This window comes from Triticum aestivum, chromosome 1A (assembly GCF_018294505.1).
Source record: "Triticum aestivum cultivar Chinese Spring chromosome 1A, IWGSC CS RefSeq v2.1, whole genome shotgun sequence".
Lineage (NCBI taxonomy): Eukaryota > Viridiplantae > Streptophyta > Magnoliopsida > Poales > Poaceae > Triticum > Triticum aestivum.
The window spans coordinates 563,455,133-563,471,678 of record NC_057794.1 but is presented as its reverse complement, the minus strand read 5'-3'; the positions used below and the strand labels follow the sequence as shown (position 1 = coordinate 563,471,678).

General features: G+C 44.7%; 1 protein-coding gene across 1 annotated transcript; it reads left to right on the top strand.

Annotated features, from left to right (window-relative positions):
- The first annotated feature begins 2,498 nt into the window (after positions 1–2,498).
- Positions 2,499–14,595, top strand: LOC123068155 (homeobox-DDT domain protein RLT2). Its single transcript, XM_044490635.1, has 18 exons — positions 2,499–3,168; positions 3,302–3,802; positions 4,110–4,186; positions 5,296–5,793; positions 5,881–5,973; positions 6,050–6,214; positions 6,305–6,527; positions 7,396–7,496; positions 7,894–7,980; positions 8,296–8,448; positions 8,547–8,696; positions 9,243–9,452; positions 9,546–10,220; positions 10,299–10,847; positions 11,694–12,311; positions 12,409–12,513; positions 12,970–13,233; positions 13,407–14,595. Exons 1-18 carry the CDS (start codon positions 2,991–2,993, stop codon positions 14,337–14,339), a joined length of 5,580 nt encoding a protein of 1,859 aa, XP_044346570.1. The 5' UTR covers positions 2,499–2,990; the 3' UTR covers positions 14,340–14,595.
- Positions 14,596–16,546: the final 1,951 nt, after the last annotated feature.

Sequence of the window (16,546 nt, the reverse complement as noted above, 5' to 3'; positions counted from 1 at the left end):
CTTTCCAAGAAAGAATAGCATAGCCAAATAACACTACAATAGCAGAAGCATACAACATCACAAAAGGAACAAAAGGAGATACAGCCAATCCAAAAGCAAGTTTAGGGAGAGGGAGAAGAGGAAGAGATGCTCACGCTCTTCTTTCAGGTTGGGCTTGCGGGCGTTGATGGCGGCAGCGAGGAGGCGGGGGAGGCGATCAGACTCGACGGGCTCGATGTGCGATGGCAACTCCTCATGGCCCTTGTAGCAGAGGAACACGGGGCACTGGTGGAAGACCACCTTCCCGGCGTGCTCCTCCTTCCCAAGCTCCTACAACTGGAACCCGAACTCCTCCAGATTGGGGGCCATGGCGGGAATCGCCACGTCCAAAGCGTCTGAGGCCGCCGATGCTAGGACCCAGAGCAGAGCAATGGCGTGTGCATAGGCTAATTCAGTTGTGCTTCTCGATGATCTGGTGGGCAGCAATGGAACCGCGGCTCGGTCCAGGCAGAGGAGAGGGATTGGGAAAGGGAAAGATGAGCTCGAGAGGGAAGGGGAAGTTCTGTAACCGATTAAGAGGTGGTTGTCGTGGATTTGAAGAGGCAAAGAGGCAGAAGGAAATCAAACAGTTGGTACTTGGTAGACTAAATGTGAAACGCACCGGATCATTGATAATGGAAGATGGAACATGCCCGCTTCAATTAATTATCAGAGTTTAATCACATAATTTGTGGGAAAAATGCTGAGATAGCATATGATGCTGATGTGGTGAGGCTGCAAACCAAATGACGAGGTGGCATGATGGTGATGTGGATAGTGTGCATGTTGAGAGAATTGTAATAGTAGGGATCAACTTCTTAAGAATGTAAGATGAGGCATGATTAGGGGTGTTAGCAACAACAACAAAATCTGTTTGTGGAGGGATCCCCCTTTCTCAGGCCCATCTCTCCTAAAGGGAGATGCCGACTCAAGAAAGTCTTTGATCTGCTCGACATCAATGGTCGATGGAACACCGAACTCGTCAATAAACACTGGTCTATCAGAGCTTCACCGAGCTAGGAGGAAGATTTTATCGCTTGGTTCCCCGGGAAACATGGAATTTTTTCAGTAAAAATCGCATATCACCTTGCGATGCAAGAACATGTGCAGGAGCATAATGCAGTGCGAGTCCGGACAAAGAGCGTATGTGCCGAAATTTGATTTGGAAAGCCACTGTGCGACATAAGATGCGTATGTTCGCCTGAAAGGTTGTAGTTGATGCCCTCCCAACGAACAGCTGCAAAGCAAGACACCATGTAAATGTTTCGGTACAATGATCGTTTTGTGGTGCAGAATTGGAAGACTTGTTTCCGCATGCAAGGAATCTGTTGGAGGAGATGAGATGTGACTAGCCATTGGTAGAAAATACCAAGCTAGTACTCCCTCCGTTCCGAATTACTTGTCTTGGATTTGTCTAGATACGGATGTATCTAGACTTATTTTACAAGATTGGTTGTTTGGCGGATCAGTCAGCTCACATCAGGTCCATGATCATCATGCTTTTGGGGAGGATCTGGAGCCTACACAACGACCTGGTGCCTGTAAAGGAAGCACCATCTCCGCATGCATCTCACTTTGTACAACCAGGCACAAAAACACAGCATGGAGTAGATTATCATGGGCAAGACCTCCGTTGTTGAAATACCTATCAGGCGTGAATCTGCTTGGGTGACTAGGAAGTCGTGGCCCAAGCCGCCCACAGGCTACACAACGTCATCGGTGGACGGCTCATATGTGAAAAAAATTCCGATGGTTTAGTAATTTTCCCAGCCTACAATTCCATCTGTAAGGACGCGGGAAGCAGAGCTTAGCACAAATCTTGAATGTTTATCTATGAGTGTGCAACGCCCTGCCCTACCAATTGTGGTCTAGCAAGATAGCTCGGTTGCTAAGTTGCTATCGCTTCCTTGACCGATGATTCACTTGACCGCTCTGCCTATGGACATTTGATGCCATAGATTAAGAAGCTCCTACAGCTTTGTGTGTTTGTTCTTTTTTTTTTTGATCGAAAGGGGTTTTCCCTGCTCCATTTTATAAAAACGAAGCAAAGCGAGTCACAGCAGACCGTTACAAGCATTCGAGACCTGCCTGAATGGCAGGACCAGAGACACCGGAAACTAGATGGTAATCAAAACATAGTTGCTCATAGTCTAGCTAGCTAGTGTAGGGAGATCCGGAGGTAGCACTGCGCGTTGTGTGCACCAGGTTTCATACAGTGTAGAGCTATTTACTGAGGAATAAATGAATATCGACACAAAAAAAAGGAAGAAATGAACACTCACTTTTTCCAAATAATAATAATTATAAATAATAAAAAATACTAGTAATAAAAGTGGCTGAGTTGACTTGATCGACCGACCGGCCGGCCGGCTTGACCCAGAGGCAAGCTGACGTACTACTACTCACCTGACTGACCCCCGGGCGCGGACCCATGGCTCCCCACCCCACCCACAGAAGATCCAGCGCGGATCCTCAAAAAAAAGAAAAGAAAAGAAGATCCAGCGGCAGTTCTACGGCGCGATGAACAACCTAAGAACACGCACGCGCCCGCCCCGTCCAAATCCACCCCTCCGGACTCCGGAGATAGGAAATTTCCTTCCTTCCAGCAGACGCAGACGCGGCATAGGCCAGCATCGATCGCGAGCGAATCCGCGCGTCATTATTCCCATTAACAACAGCAAGCAAAGGAGAAGGAGCAAATAATAAACGGAGAGCGGAAAGGGGAGGGGTTTTTATTAGTCGTAGCATGGAACAGCAGCATCATCGTCCCGCGACCCGAATCCAAATCCAAATCCAAATCCAAATCCATCCCGTGGCCTCCCGTCTTTCCTCTTCCGCCCCTCTCCCCCAATCCCAATCCCAATCCAAGCCCTCGGCCGCGGCCGCGGGGTTCGAGGGGGCGTGAGGGCGGTTGCTGTTGTTAGGTTTCGGCGGATCTAGGTAGGGTTCGATTCGATCCGGACCGAGGCGGGATGGACTCCTCCGGCGACGGAGGGGACGAGGGGGCCGGGGCCGCGCCGGGGAGCCCCGCGTCGGCGCCCTCCGCGGGGGCCGGGCCCGGCGGCGCGTCTGGATCCAGCGGGAAGCCCACGGCGAGGCGCGTCATGAAGACGCCCTACCAGTTGGAGGTCCTCGAGCAGACCTACACAGGTTCGCCCACGCTTCCTTCCCTCTCTGAATTTCGCTAGTGTTTTTCTCACAGGATTTTCGATCCAAGTATGCACGCGCGCTCGTCAGTTTTTTCCCTAGGATTTAATCAGCGCTGTTTCTGGTGATGGTGCAGATGACCCGTACCCTAACGAGGCCAAGCGGGTGGAGCTGTCGGCGAAGCTGGGGCTCACGGACAGGCAGCTGCAGATGTGGTTCTGCCACCGGAGGCTCAAGGACCGCAGGCCGCCGCCCGCCACCAAGCGGCGGGACGAGGAGGTCGCCGTGCCGGTCCTGGCGCCCCCGCCCGTGCTGCACCACTCGCTGCCACACCCGCACGCCGAGCCAACGTACGGCGAGCAGCTGCTGCTGCCCTGCGGCCGCTCCCGCAGAGGGCCTGGCCGCTCGTCTGCCGTGCCGAGGATTTCTGCTCCAGAGGTTGACAGGAGGTACTACGAGGCGGCGCATCAGGTCATGCTGCCTCCGCAGGCACCGGTGCAGCTCACGCGGGCCGCGCACCGGGCGATCGAGACCGTGCAGCAGCTCATAGGAGAGCCGCTGAGGGAGGATGGGCCCGTGCTTGGTGATCACTTTGATCCGCTCCCTCCTGGTGCATTTGGAGCGCCTATGCCTGTTGGTATGAGTGTTATGCCCATTGTGCTTCCCTTTTTCTTTTCTTCGTTTGTGCCTAGTATGTTTGCATGCTTAATGGCACAAATGAGTAAATAGAGGTGGATATGAACTTGAATTATTTTTGTGTTCACGCAAGTGTTAGATACTATATCGTTTAGTAGTGTTGCTGTTGATGCCAATTGTTTGTGTGATACTTCCAATATTCTAAATGCTTTGTTGTTGTTGTTGTTGTTGTTGTTGTTGTTGTTGTTGTATAGTATATACTATCGATATTCTGACTTGAACTCTGCTCTTGTCATGTTATGGAGTAGTTCCAGAGCAGCGGAAGCAGCCTTATCGATCACATGAGACCAGTGTATTTTCTGCACACGATCCCAAGCCCATGAAGGTATGCTTCAGTGCATTTGCAGACACATGTTTAATTTTGGCAGTCACTGAGCTGCACCCCTGTTACCGAGTAGATGGTCTGAGTAGAAGGTTAACTAGTCTATCCCAGTTTGCATTCATAATAAACTGTTTGATGAGAGGGTTTATTCATTTATATCCCTGTTTGCCTGCAAGGAGCGAACTGTCTTTCATGCAGAGCCACCTCTGAATACTTCAAATGTTTGTTGCGGCACTACTTGCACATTTGCATTTGATGCACCATAGTTACTTATGAAGATATTGGAGCCTAAGCAGCGCTGCATATAACATGGCGAAATCATCATGGCTAATCTTGAAAGCTGGCTGCGTGTAGTATCTGTGCGAATTTGTCCCAACTGGCTTTGGGGCCAAGTTTGGGATTAACAGGCTAGGCCTAATGATATATGTTATGATGTATATTCTTTATGGTTTTCTGGCCTTGTTGACCTGATTAGCTGCTCAAAGGCAAAATTAACCAATCATGTGAGCAGCCTAACCAAGGAAATTATATGGTTTAGAGACAACTGCTAATTATTTGCGCAGAGCCTACCTTATGGCGTCTTTGTAAAATGGCCACAATGATTTTATAATGTATGTAAACTAGCAAGTTGTTGTACTGGAACTTTATCGATGGACCTATGAAGTCAATTTCGGATTTGATGTCTATAATCCTTCCCCAGACCCCACCTGGTGTGGGAGCTTCTATCTCTTGGTTTGTCCTTTTAGTGATGTAGAATGCTCATTTGACTCAAGTACAAGGCATGGCCTTTTGCAGTAACTGTACATTGCTACCCTTGGTTCCATTAAATGGAAAATTTTGAGTTTATTCCTTGTATGTATATTGTTGCATTAAAGGGAATAGTGCAACGAGAGACGTATCTTCTGCTCTGTTTATGGACCAATACGTGGATGAGTGGTCCTTGTTAGCTTGATTACTACAAACATGTGTTCCTCTCTCATGACTGATCACATCGCACTTGTACTTTCATACTTCATACTCAATTTTACAGTAGCTGTATCCTCCTGTTCTGTTTTCTGCTTGCCTTGTTGTTTTTAGTTTGACAGTATTTTTATTCTGTTTTTTCCTTGCAGGCATCAGCATTCTTGCCAAGCATAGACCCTTCTGTTTCAAGTACAGTTACTGGGAAGAGGAAGTACATGTCTGGAAATTCTTCTCATCTTCCTTCACGGGCAGTACATGAGTACCAGTTTCTTCCAGAACACACTAGCGATATATATGAGAGAACAAGCCAGTCGTGTTTTTATGATGCTTCAGCGGAAGCTTCAAATTCGAGGATATCTTCTCTGTCTACAGGATCACGCTTACTACATGGTGCTGAGAAAGCATCTAGCTATGCATTTGATGGTCAAGTATCTGGCTCTAGCCATTTAATTCAACATGGAAAACCATTGATCTCCCTGTCGGGATCCGCAGATTATGAGATGGCTTCGAATATTGATGTTAGTCCTGCTCCAATTGAAGGCCAGTTTGGCATTCCTCAGGTTGCTGGACTTCAAAATCCCCTTGCATCCGCTGAAGGAGTGGATTATCACGATGAAGATGCATATCGACTGGATAGAAAGCGAAAAGTATGATTTTTGCTTCATGGATGCCATTTTTTTTCTGTACACATCATGTGAGTTGATGTATGATCTTTGTTCTCATATTTACTCCAGCATAATGAAGAATCAAAGATTGCGAAGGAAGTTGATGCTGAAGAAAAACGGATAAGAAAGGAACTCGAGAAGCAAGATGTGTTGAAGAAAAAGGTATTCCTTGTTCATGTTATAGAAGGTCAATTGTGTCTTTCATGGTAAGACATTTAACATTCTAATATATTTGCAGAGAGAAGAACAAATGCGGAAGGAAGTTGAGAGGTATGACCGTGAAAGAAAAAAAGAAGAGGAGAGGTTTATGCGCGAAAAACAGAGGGAAGAAGAGAGACTCCAGAAGGAACAATGGCGTGAACAGAAGCGCATGGAGAAGTTTTTGGTGAAACAATCCTTGAGAGTTAGTTCACTGGCTCCTAAACTATGAATGCATTAGGCATAGAGATTAGACCACTTGTACTTTTCAGTTTATAACCTGTTCTCTGCACAGGCCGAAAAACTAAAGCAGAAAGAGGAGCTTCGAAAGGAGAAAGAAGCTGCAAGACAAAAGGCTGCTAATGAAAGGGCCACAGCACGTAGAATTGCACGGGAGTACATGGAACTAATGGAAGATGAACGGTTAGAACTAATGGAACTGGTTTCACGAAGCAAAGGGTTGCCCTCGATGCTTTCTCTTGATAGTGACACATTGCAGCAACTCGATTCATTTAGAGGTCTGCACTACATTCCTGGATCTATGCTTATGGACTGTGCACTGCCTTTGGTTCCTTTGTTCTTGTTTCAGAAAAAGAAAAGGAAAAGCATATGTCGATTTAATACTGAACACTCTCTTTCTCAATTGGGTACCTAGACTTATCTTTTGTATGTCCAAAGACAAGTTCTATGTCAAAAGGATTATCAACTTGAAATTTATGATCTACCTGTTCCTAGTACATTTTCAGCCAGAAGTTCTGCTGCTACTTGGGTTATCAATATATTATAAGTATGGAGAACTTTTTAAAATAATTTTACTAGTTTAATTTAATATATTTAATTGTTCAAACATTTGAGCCTTGCCTGCTGTTAACTTTTTTTTCCTAATAAGGAAGCTACTAAAGAAATAAATTTCATTGATGCTCAATATTTTAAGGCACAAGGGAGTCTACCCTTCCCATATTAAAATCATTATAAGTGTGAAAACAGATACTCCCTCTTGTATCATATAATAGCTGTCACTTTGGACAGTGGCATGGTATGCAACCTACTAATTTATATGGTATGAAAGTAATTTTCAAGAGAAATTTGCACATATGATTTAGAGGCACCCAGTCTAAATATGCCCAATGATACTGCTAGTCAATGTTTAAAAGTTACCTTGGCTTTGTTCAAAGCACAGCTTTTTAGGGAACCCAAGGGAGTAGATCAAGTGATCTCATGATTATTTACTGCTTAGCTGGTGCTATATCATATGAACACTTTCTTTGGTTGAATTATAAATATCACAAAAAAGAGGAACTTTTTTTGCTTGCTACTTTGGCTCTGTTTAAGCTTGAAGTGTAGCAGCTTAATGCAACATCTGAATTGTGGTTTATCCTTGTGCAGGAATGCTGACACAGTTTCCTACTGAAGCTGTGAGATTGAAGGTGCCATTTTCAATAAAGCCATGGACAAGTTCTGAGAGTAACATTGGAAACCTTCTGATGGTACTTCCTGATCTGATTCTTCAACTTTTTTTTCTTTTGTCCCCTAAATCCTCTCACCAGCAATCCACCCACAACCACACACCCAAAGATGGGTAAACGGAAGCTTGAAAATTGCACTTTAAAAATCTTGCTGCCCTGTGTAAACGAAGGGCACAATTGTAAAGCTGAAGTGTAAAGAATACAATTTCTGTCATCGTATTGTTCCTCTAGAAAGTTTTATTCTTCTACTACTACATATGCTTCTTTGGCAATTGTGTATGAAAAAGAATCTTGTACATGTGTTTGCTTGCTTTGTTAATCTGCACATTTTTTGTAAAACGATGACAGGACCTTCTTTTCAAAGTATATGCTAGAGTGTATTCTTTTTTTAACTGAAGCTGCTTTCTATGAAATTCAGGTGTGGAAGTTCTTTTTTACCTTTGCGGATGTACTTGAGCTTCCATCATTCACACTCGACGAGTTTGTGCAATCTCTTCATGATTATGTAAGTTATTTGCCCGATCTATGATGCTAAAACAGAAACTTTGTACTGTTGACTCTAATCAATGCTGAGATGCGCACCTGCTATACGATGCTGGTTATATTTGAATAAGACCCTAGACTTCTCCATTCGTTTACTCCTCTTTCCTTGGTTTTCATACCCTATTCATTCATATGTTGACTGTTGGATGCTAAAGAGTAAGACTGAACTGGCATTTGACTGTCGGACTTGGATCATGATTAAGTTTTCAGAGATTTTATTTCTGCGCCTTTTATGAAATTTGACTTTGTCTGTTGGTTGCTGGTATTCATTTGGCAGGACTCAAGGTTGTTGGGGGAATTGCATGTTGCTGTGCTGAAATCCATCATAAAAGATATTGAGGATGTTGCCCGGACTTCTTCAGTTGTTTCCGGAGTGAATCAGAGCAGTTCTGCTAACCCCGGAGGTGGACATCCACAGATTGTTGAAGGGGTGTGTGTGCATATCTCCTCCTTTTCTATAACATAGATTTTGTTCCGCACAGAACCAATTTTATCTATAATTTAACACATCTGATTTCTTGCTATTAGGCATATGCTTGGGGGTTCAACATACTTACCTGGCAGCGCCACTTGACTTATCTTACGTGGCCTGAAATATTGCGCCAATTTGGTTTATCTGCTGGTTTTGGGCCTCAGTTGAAGAAAAGGACTGAAGATGTATACCATGACGATAATGAGGTATTGACTTTTGAAAGTTTCCAATATACATATGATATTAGCTTGACAGCTACTCCCTCTGTCCCACAATATATGGGACGGAGGGAGTATATTGTAGGACAAAGTATATATGGCCCCAGTTACAAAAAGGTATATGACCCCAGTGACAAAAAAGTCTATGACCCCATGGAATATGGGGCTGTGTCCATGTTTACTATGAAATACGGGCTGTGTCCATGTGAACTATAAAACCATCTGACTAGAACCCTGGTACTTATGAGAACTGTCTACTTAACCTCAAGTGGTTGTTGCTAAGTGGGTGGGAGTAAACAATACTATTATACTCATCAAACCATGTGCAATTCTTAGTTTTATAAGGACACCTGATTATCTTGGATGATAACTGACAGTATTTATGCTGTTCATGATAATTGAAACTTAAGAGTACATATTTGCAGCTCTATAGCTTTTATGAACCTACAATTTGTGCTCTTTTGTTCTTCATGGCTAGAAAAGAGTGTATATACTCGAGAACTTCGATCAAATTAATGCAAAATTTGTTGACAGGGCCGGAATAGTGCGGATGTTATTTCCACTCTGCGAAATGGTTCAGCAGCTGTGAAATCTGCTGCTTTGATGAAAGAAAGGGGCTACACCAACCGTCGCAGGTCTAGGCACCGTCTGACACCTGGAACGGTAAAATTTGCTGCTTTCCATGTTTTATCACTTGAAGGAGACGAAGGTCTCTCGATACTGGAAGTTGCAGAAAAAATTCAGGTACATCTGCATCTCAGTTTTTCTTCCAAACTAACCCTGACCTGATATTGTTTACTTATCTGACCTTCTTGATTTCATTATTAATCCCTTCAGAGATCTGGACTTAGGGACCTTACAACAAGCAAGACACCTGAGGCATCTATATCTGCTGCATTGTCAAGGGATACCAAGCTTTTTGAAAGAACCGCGCCCTTGACATATTGTGTTAAAACTCCTTATAGAAAAGACCCAGCTGATTCTGAGGCTGTGTTCTCAGAAGCAAGGGAAAAAATAAGGGTGTTTCAGAATGCATTTTCGGGGTGTGAAGAAGTGGAAAAGGATGTGGAGGATGCTGAAAGGGGGGATGATGATTCTGAATGTGACGAGGCCGATGATGATCCTGATGGCGATGAAGTGAATATAGAGGAAAAAGATGTCAATGCTTCAGTAGCTAGAGCAAAAGATGCTGGCTTGCCAATTGCAGCTGGTGACACAAATGATGAAGTAAAAGGTGTGATTAACCCATCTATGCCATCAAGCCCTCACAGTAAATCTCCCAGTGGCTTGCAGCGTATGGTAGATAAGTCCACTGCAGTTAGTACTTCAAGTGATCCACCCATTGGAGCTTCACAAGACGCAGAGATTGATGAAAGTAACCAAGGGGAATCCTGGGTTCAGGGGCTAGCTGAAGGTGACTACTGTGATCTTAGTGTGGAGGAACGCCTCAATGCATTGGTTGCACTGATTGGTGTTGCCACTGAAGGAAATTCTATGCGTGCAATTCTGGAGGTATTTATCTTGCCTAATCTCTATATCTTGATATTTTCCCATTGAACTTCATCTGAGCAAGTGACTGCACTTTTGCAGGAACGTCTTGAGGCAGCAAATGCTTTAAAAAAGCAAATGTGGGCAGAGTCACAACTTGATAGAAGGCGTTCAAGGGAAGAGTTTGCAGGCAGAATGCAACATGATCCTTGCACGGATTTGAAGGCTGATGCGGATCAAGGAAATAATGTTGGTGAATGCACTCTTACTCAAGTACATAATCTCATCAAAGAGAATGGTGGAAAGGCCAGCTCAGTAAACAATGATTTTCTCGTCGACCAACAAAGTCAACTTAATGCTGGTAATATGGTTCACGAGGGGAATGGTGTAAGCAGGATATCCAATGCTAACCCAGAGAGCTTGTCTGCTCAGCAATATGCTTCATCTGAGAAAACACGATCTCAGTTGAAATCATTCATAGGTCATAAGGCAGAACAGCTGTATGTCTACAGATCATTGCCTCTTGGACAAGATCGAAGACGGAATCGGTATTGGCAGTTTTCTACTTCTGTATCATCCAATGACCCTGGGTCTGGAAGAATATTCTTTGAATCTAGAGATGGATACTGGAGGCTCATTGACTCGGCTGAGGTGGGTATTTTTTAATTCTTAACTCTTAAAAATGCAGTTCTGTCGTCCAATATTCTCAATAGAAGCTGACACATGATGCAGTTCAGCTGGTTCATTTTGTCCTTCTATCTGTTAATCAGTCACTTCATTGCTTGTGCAATTTACTTTATGCGATCATGTTAAAGTATGAACACATGACATTCAAATACGAGAGAGAATTGTTACCTCAAGTTGAATGGATTGCATCTATATCATTGGAGGGTGGGGCTGTGGGAGGGCACAATTGATAAGAGTAAAGTGAAATTGCTCACGGTGTCTTTCTGAAAACTATTTTTGTTGGATGACATAAACCATCTATCGAATGGCTTTTAGATATTATTTGCTTTCTCCTCTCCCATTCTAATACTCCCTTTCTCAAGATTGTTGTGAATGTTCAGCCAGTGTTGTGCTGTATTACTCGGATGCACTGATTTCTGCTGGTGCCGGCTAGAAATTGAGTTTTCTGTGACCAGCTTGAAATGAGAATTTCTAACTAGTTTTTATTGTTGATTATTACTTGCTGACCTCTTCTTTAAGTTTACTACCCTTGGTGTTTGGACTGGTGTTGGAGCATATGCTGCCAATCAACTCTGAACTGCTAACAGCAGCTGATCTATTGAAAAAGTAGATACTTATTAGAGTGATTATCATTCATCTTCCTCCATCATTTAGCAAGTGGACATAAATTCTTATTAACTGATTATGTACTACGTCACTCTTAAAGAGATTTTTGTGTTTTTTTACACAACCAACTGCATTATCTCATTTACAATGTATCTGCAGAATTAGAATCACCGTTTTAACATGATGTCTTGCCGTAAAATGCAGGCATTTGATGCTTTAGTAGCTTCCCTTGACACTCGTGGCATCCGGGAGTCACATCTGCATTCAATGTTGCAAAGCATCGAGTCAACCTTTAAGGATGCTATAGGGAGGATAAAGTGTGCCACTATAGAACACTCAGCTGGAAGGAATTTGAGAAATGGAAGTAGTGAAATCATTAGCCCAAATCATAGTAATGAATTTGGAAGTCCATGCAGCACCCTTTCAGGTGTCGTTTCTGATACTGTAGTGGCATACTCGGATTCTTTCAAGATAGAGCTCGGGCGTAATGATCTTGAGAAGGTTGCTATTTCCGAGAGGGCATGTATGTTTCTGAAGTGGATGTGGGAGGGCAATCATCAGTCCACATGTGCCATGAAATATGGAAAGAAACGGTGTTCTGATTTGATACATGGTTGTGATTATTGCTATCAGATTTATTTAGCTGAAGAAACGCACTGTTCGTCTTGCCACAAGACATTCAAATCCATTCACAGTCTCTCGGAACATACATCACAATGTGAGGAGAAACGGAGAACCGATCCTAATTGGAAGATACAAATATCAGATGATTCTGTTCCCATAAGACCGAGATTGCTGAAGCTGCTGTTAGCTACCATTGAGGTTGGTAATTACATGTTTTTAGTCATTGACCTGCTGTTCCTATTGTGATTGTTTCTAGTAGCTCTGTTGTTTAAGTTGTTAGCATTTTGTATCTCAGGCCTCGGTTCCAGCAGAAGCTCTCCAACCATTTTGGACAGATGGATATCGAAAATCATGGGGTGTTAAGTTGTTTTCTACATCATCCAACGAAGAAATTTTCCAGGTTCCCCATCCTTTCCCTTTCTATTATAGTCGATGCACCAAGTAGTTTCTTTTTGTTTGGTAGACACGGTTGCCTTGAGTTTTATCATTAGTACTCAATGCACCAAGTAGTTTATTTAGTTTGGTTGAGAGGGGCCTCACATCGGATCCACTTGTCCACAAAGAACATTCTGGAAATTATTTCACCCAATGAACTGTACATGCGCTGCTTTAGTTCTCGTGATGTAGATTATAGTTTAGACAAGAGATGACAGTCATCTAAGTCCCTCTAAGAGTTAGATCGATACTGCTTAAACCATAAGGATTCCATCACCACCAACTTGCTTCAGTTTGCCAGCCTAAATGTTCTAGCAGTTGCTACTTTACCATGTTTTAATAGCGAGAGTAACTTAGCAGGAACCTTTATACATGTTTGTATTTGCCCACCTGAAATATTGCTGTCGTCATGTTTTTGCAGCTGTTAACTGTGCTGGAAGGTGCACTAAAAAGGGATTACTTGTCATCTAACTTTGAAACGACTGCTGAGTTGCTTAATTCAAATACACTAGATTTTGCTGGTCGGAATTCTATTGCATGTTCTGGATCTGCTGCTGTACTTCCATGGGTACCCAGCACTGCTGCTGCTGTTACATTACGGCTGTTAGACCTTGATTCTTCCCTCTCGTACACGCTTGATCAAAAGGCAGGATTAAATAAAGAGCGAGAAGCTGGGGATTTCATTGTGAGTGTCTTGCCTTATTATTATTGCATATCTTTTCATGGTATTTGCATGATTTGCTGGTAATGAGGTGTCATCTTTGATGCCTTAAATTATGTGATGTGTTGATACATCACGATGATTTGTTTGGATATCTTAACGCTCTTTTTTCATCATACCTTGTTTCTTCTATGCAGAAGGGTCCTTCGAGATATACTGCTGTTAAGAACAAACAAGAAATGGGGCCGGTGGGAGCTCCTGGCTTTGATCATCATGTTGGAGCGCAGCTGACTCCCAGCAATGGTCTTAGAGGCCGTGGACGAGGAGGTCGAGGGCGTGGCAGGGGAGGTAGATCCCTCAGTCGTGGTGGCAGGGTCCCAAGAGGTGTTGGCAGCTCTCCCAGGATTGAGTTCAGGGATGACAACAATGTGTCTTATAAGGAAACCACAGATAAGCAAGCTGGCCGAGGCCGTGGGCGTGGTCGCGGCCGTGGGCGCGGGCGAGGACGTGGACGTGGACGTGGCAGTATCACTGAAAGTGGCAGTGGCAGTGGCAGTGTCCGAGGTCGTGGAAGAGGACGAGGACGAGGACTTCGAACTGTTAGGCCTAGGCAGCCAGTTGAGCTTGGAGCCAGATCAATTCCAAAGGCAAACTTGTTGGGAACCTTTGGCATGCTAAGTAATGCAAAGCCTATGACTCTGCATTCTCCACAGAGCTCTGGTGCGGAAGAGTGGGGCTTGGATAGACGAGCATATGCCGAGGATGACGAGGACAACTCAGTATCTCAATCAGATGAATCAGAAAGGGACGAAGAAAATGGCGAGCCCATGAACGAGGATTACGATGAGCAGCTTCCAGATTATTCAAGGGACAATTCTGCATCCAGCCCCCGTCAGATGATGGATTCGGAGTCAGAAGATAATGATGAATACGATGAGGAGGGCGAGGAGGACGGGGCCGACTATGATGCTGAGCAACCTATGGACGAAGACAACGATGATGCTGAGATGAGCGGGGATGACGAACTTGGTGATGACGGCGACGATGATGACGGTGGTGGTAGTCAGGGTGGAGCGGGGAACGCCGACGACGATGATGCAACATCCTATTCTTCAGAGTATAGTGAATAAGAGATGTCAGGAAGAACCGGGTCCATGCTGCCGAGTAGTGATGACTGATCTACAGTTTCGCCTTGGGTCGCCCAAATGCTGAAAGAAGTATCGAAGAGGATGAAATAGGTTTACATTTGATTGTTGGGACGCAAATTTGCTTGCTCCCGCTGGACTGGACTTGAGCTTTGTACATACTTGTTAGTTGCTTACAGACTAGATGCTCCCAGTGTATACAAGATTACCGTCGGTTATAGAAGTGGTACTTTCTGCTTCATTCCTGTTACCGTTCATCTCGTTGCAGAGTGAGCAACCGCGCACTTGATAAGCACAGGAACCAACCAAATGCTGCGCCAATAGATTGTCCCTTGCATTTCTAACACTAATCAACCAAAGCGACAAAAGAAATTTCCATATCTTAGAACATCTGAATATATAACCTGCAGGGATTTAGAAACATGCATAATCTTTGCATCTAGCACGCACAAACATATTAAAATTTTGTGGCAGAAGCTGGATTTGGAATTCACTCATGTAAAGCCTGGCTGAAGCTCATGCAAAGCATATCTCTGTCTGAAACCGTCTCCAGCCGCTGTAATGGAGTACGTACTTCACCTTGAAGCTGACGATTGATCAATGTCTTTACATGGTAGGAACATGCTTGCTCACAGGGGAGAGAGAAGTAACGAAACAGTTATAGAGATACCCCGCAAGAAGAGAGGGAGGAAGGGATGGATGTCTTAGATCCATGCCCTGTTTGGTATGGCCTCGTAGACCCATGCCCTGTTTGGGGATGAGGGAGGTGAGTCGGTGCTATCTCAGAGATGGAGCGGCCATCGAGCCAATGGCCGCACCAGAATTTGCAAGTGCGCCCGTCGCCTGGTGCCCATGAAGTGGACGCGCAGAAGAAGCTGCTAACATCGGGATCCGCGAGCAGCTGGAGATGCCTCTAGGGCCGAGAATTGTCTGTGGACTGGAGCCACAACCAACAGACGCAAAGAGCAATGCCGGCGCATTGGAGGTCGTGCACGCCCAGCTCAAGCGGTCGGCAAACTCGGGGCCAACTAACTAGGCACGAGCCCGCCTTAGCATCCTTGCGACCATGTCAGAGGAAATCGCGAATGACGTGAGTGACTCATCATGGCCAGCAGGATGTGGACGTGGATGGCTGAGAGCATGTGCCACATCACCGCGAGGGATTCGTCTTGCCTGCTCCCTCCTCATGCTCCCATCCGTGCTCCCATTTCATCCTACGGTTGTCTTTTTTTTTTCTTTTCTTTCTAATCTAATCATCCCCCTGATTTTAAGGGGGGGGCCTGGGCCTTATTTTGTCCAATCAAATCAAGCCACGTACGCGGGAGCACGGATGGGCACACGCCGGGGGAGCAGGCAAGTCTCGTCCCACCGCGAGGCGCTCACCGCACGACAGGAGGGGCGCCTTCCAAGTGGCAAGTTTCTTGAGCGTCTTGTCCACCAATGTCAACAACGCCGAGGTTGGCACCTTCCGCATAGATAGCGGCAAGCCCAAGTAAGTAATCAAGAATGTGGTGGTGACTGGGCAAGCGAGCGCGGTCTTGATCTCTGCGGTGGCCTCGAAGGTGCATTGGATCGAGTGGCGGATCACTTGGCGAAGCTCTTCCAAAGGCAGATCACTTGGTGGAGCAAGATTCCGGGTCGCTTTGGGTATTCGGATTGCAAAACTCCTCCAACATCATATCATCCTAGCGTGCGGATTCGAAAGTCCGAAGGCACTGCTATACATTAAACGAGATACACTCAAGTGATTGATTCACTTATGTACCTAGCTTGCGCTACGAGGCCTGACATCACGTTTGTTGTGAGCCAACTGAGTTGGTTTGTTTCCAATCTACTCCCTCCGTTCCAAAATAGATGACCTAACTTTATATTAACTTTGTATTAAAGTTAGTACAAAGTTGAGTCATCTATTTTGGAACGGAGGGAGTAGGATATGAACATTGTCGTGATGTTGAAAGAGTCGTGCACTATTTGCAAGGCACTATGAGCCACAGACTTCACTATACCGGATACCCGACGGCACTTCAAGATCAAGAGTATAGTGATGTGAATTGGATCTCTGATGTTGAGGAGATGAAAGCCACAAGTGGATATATGTTTCTTTTGGAAAACACAGATCTTTATTCATTTGCAATAACAAGTACATCGTTTATGAGGAGAGGTACAATTTCGCTCAAAGGCTTCTCAAACCA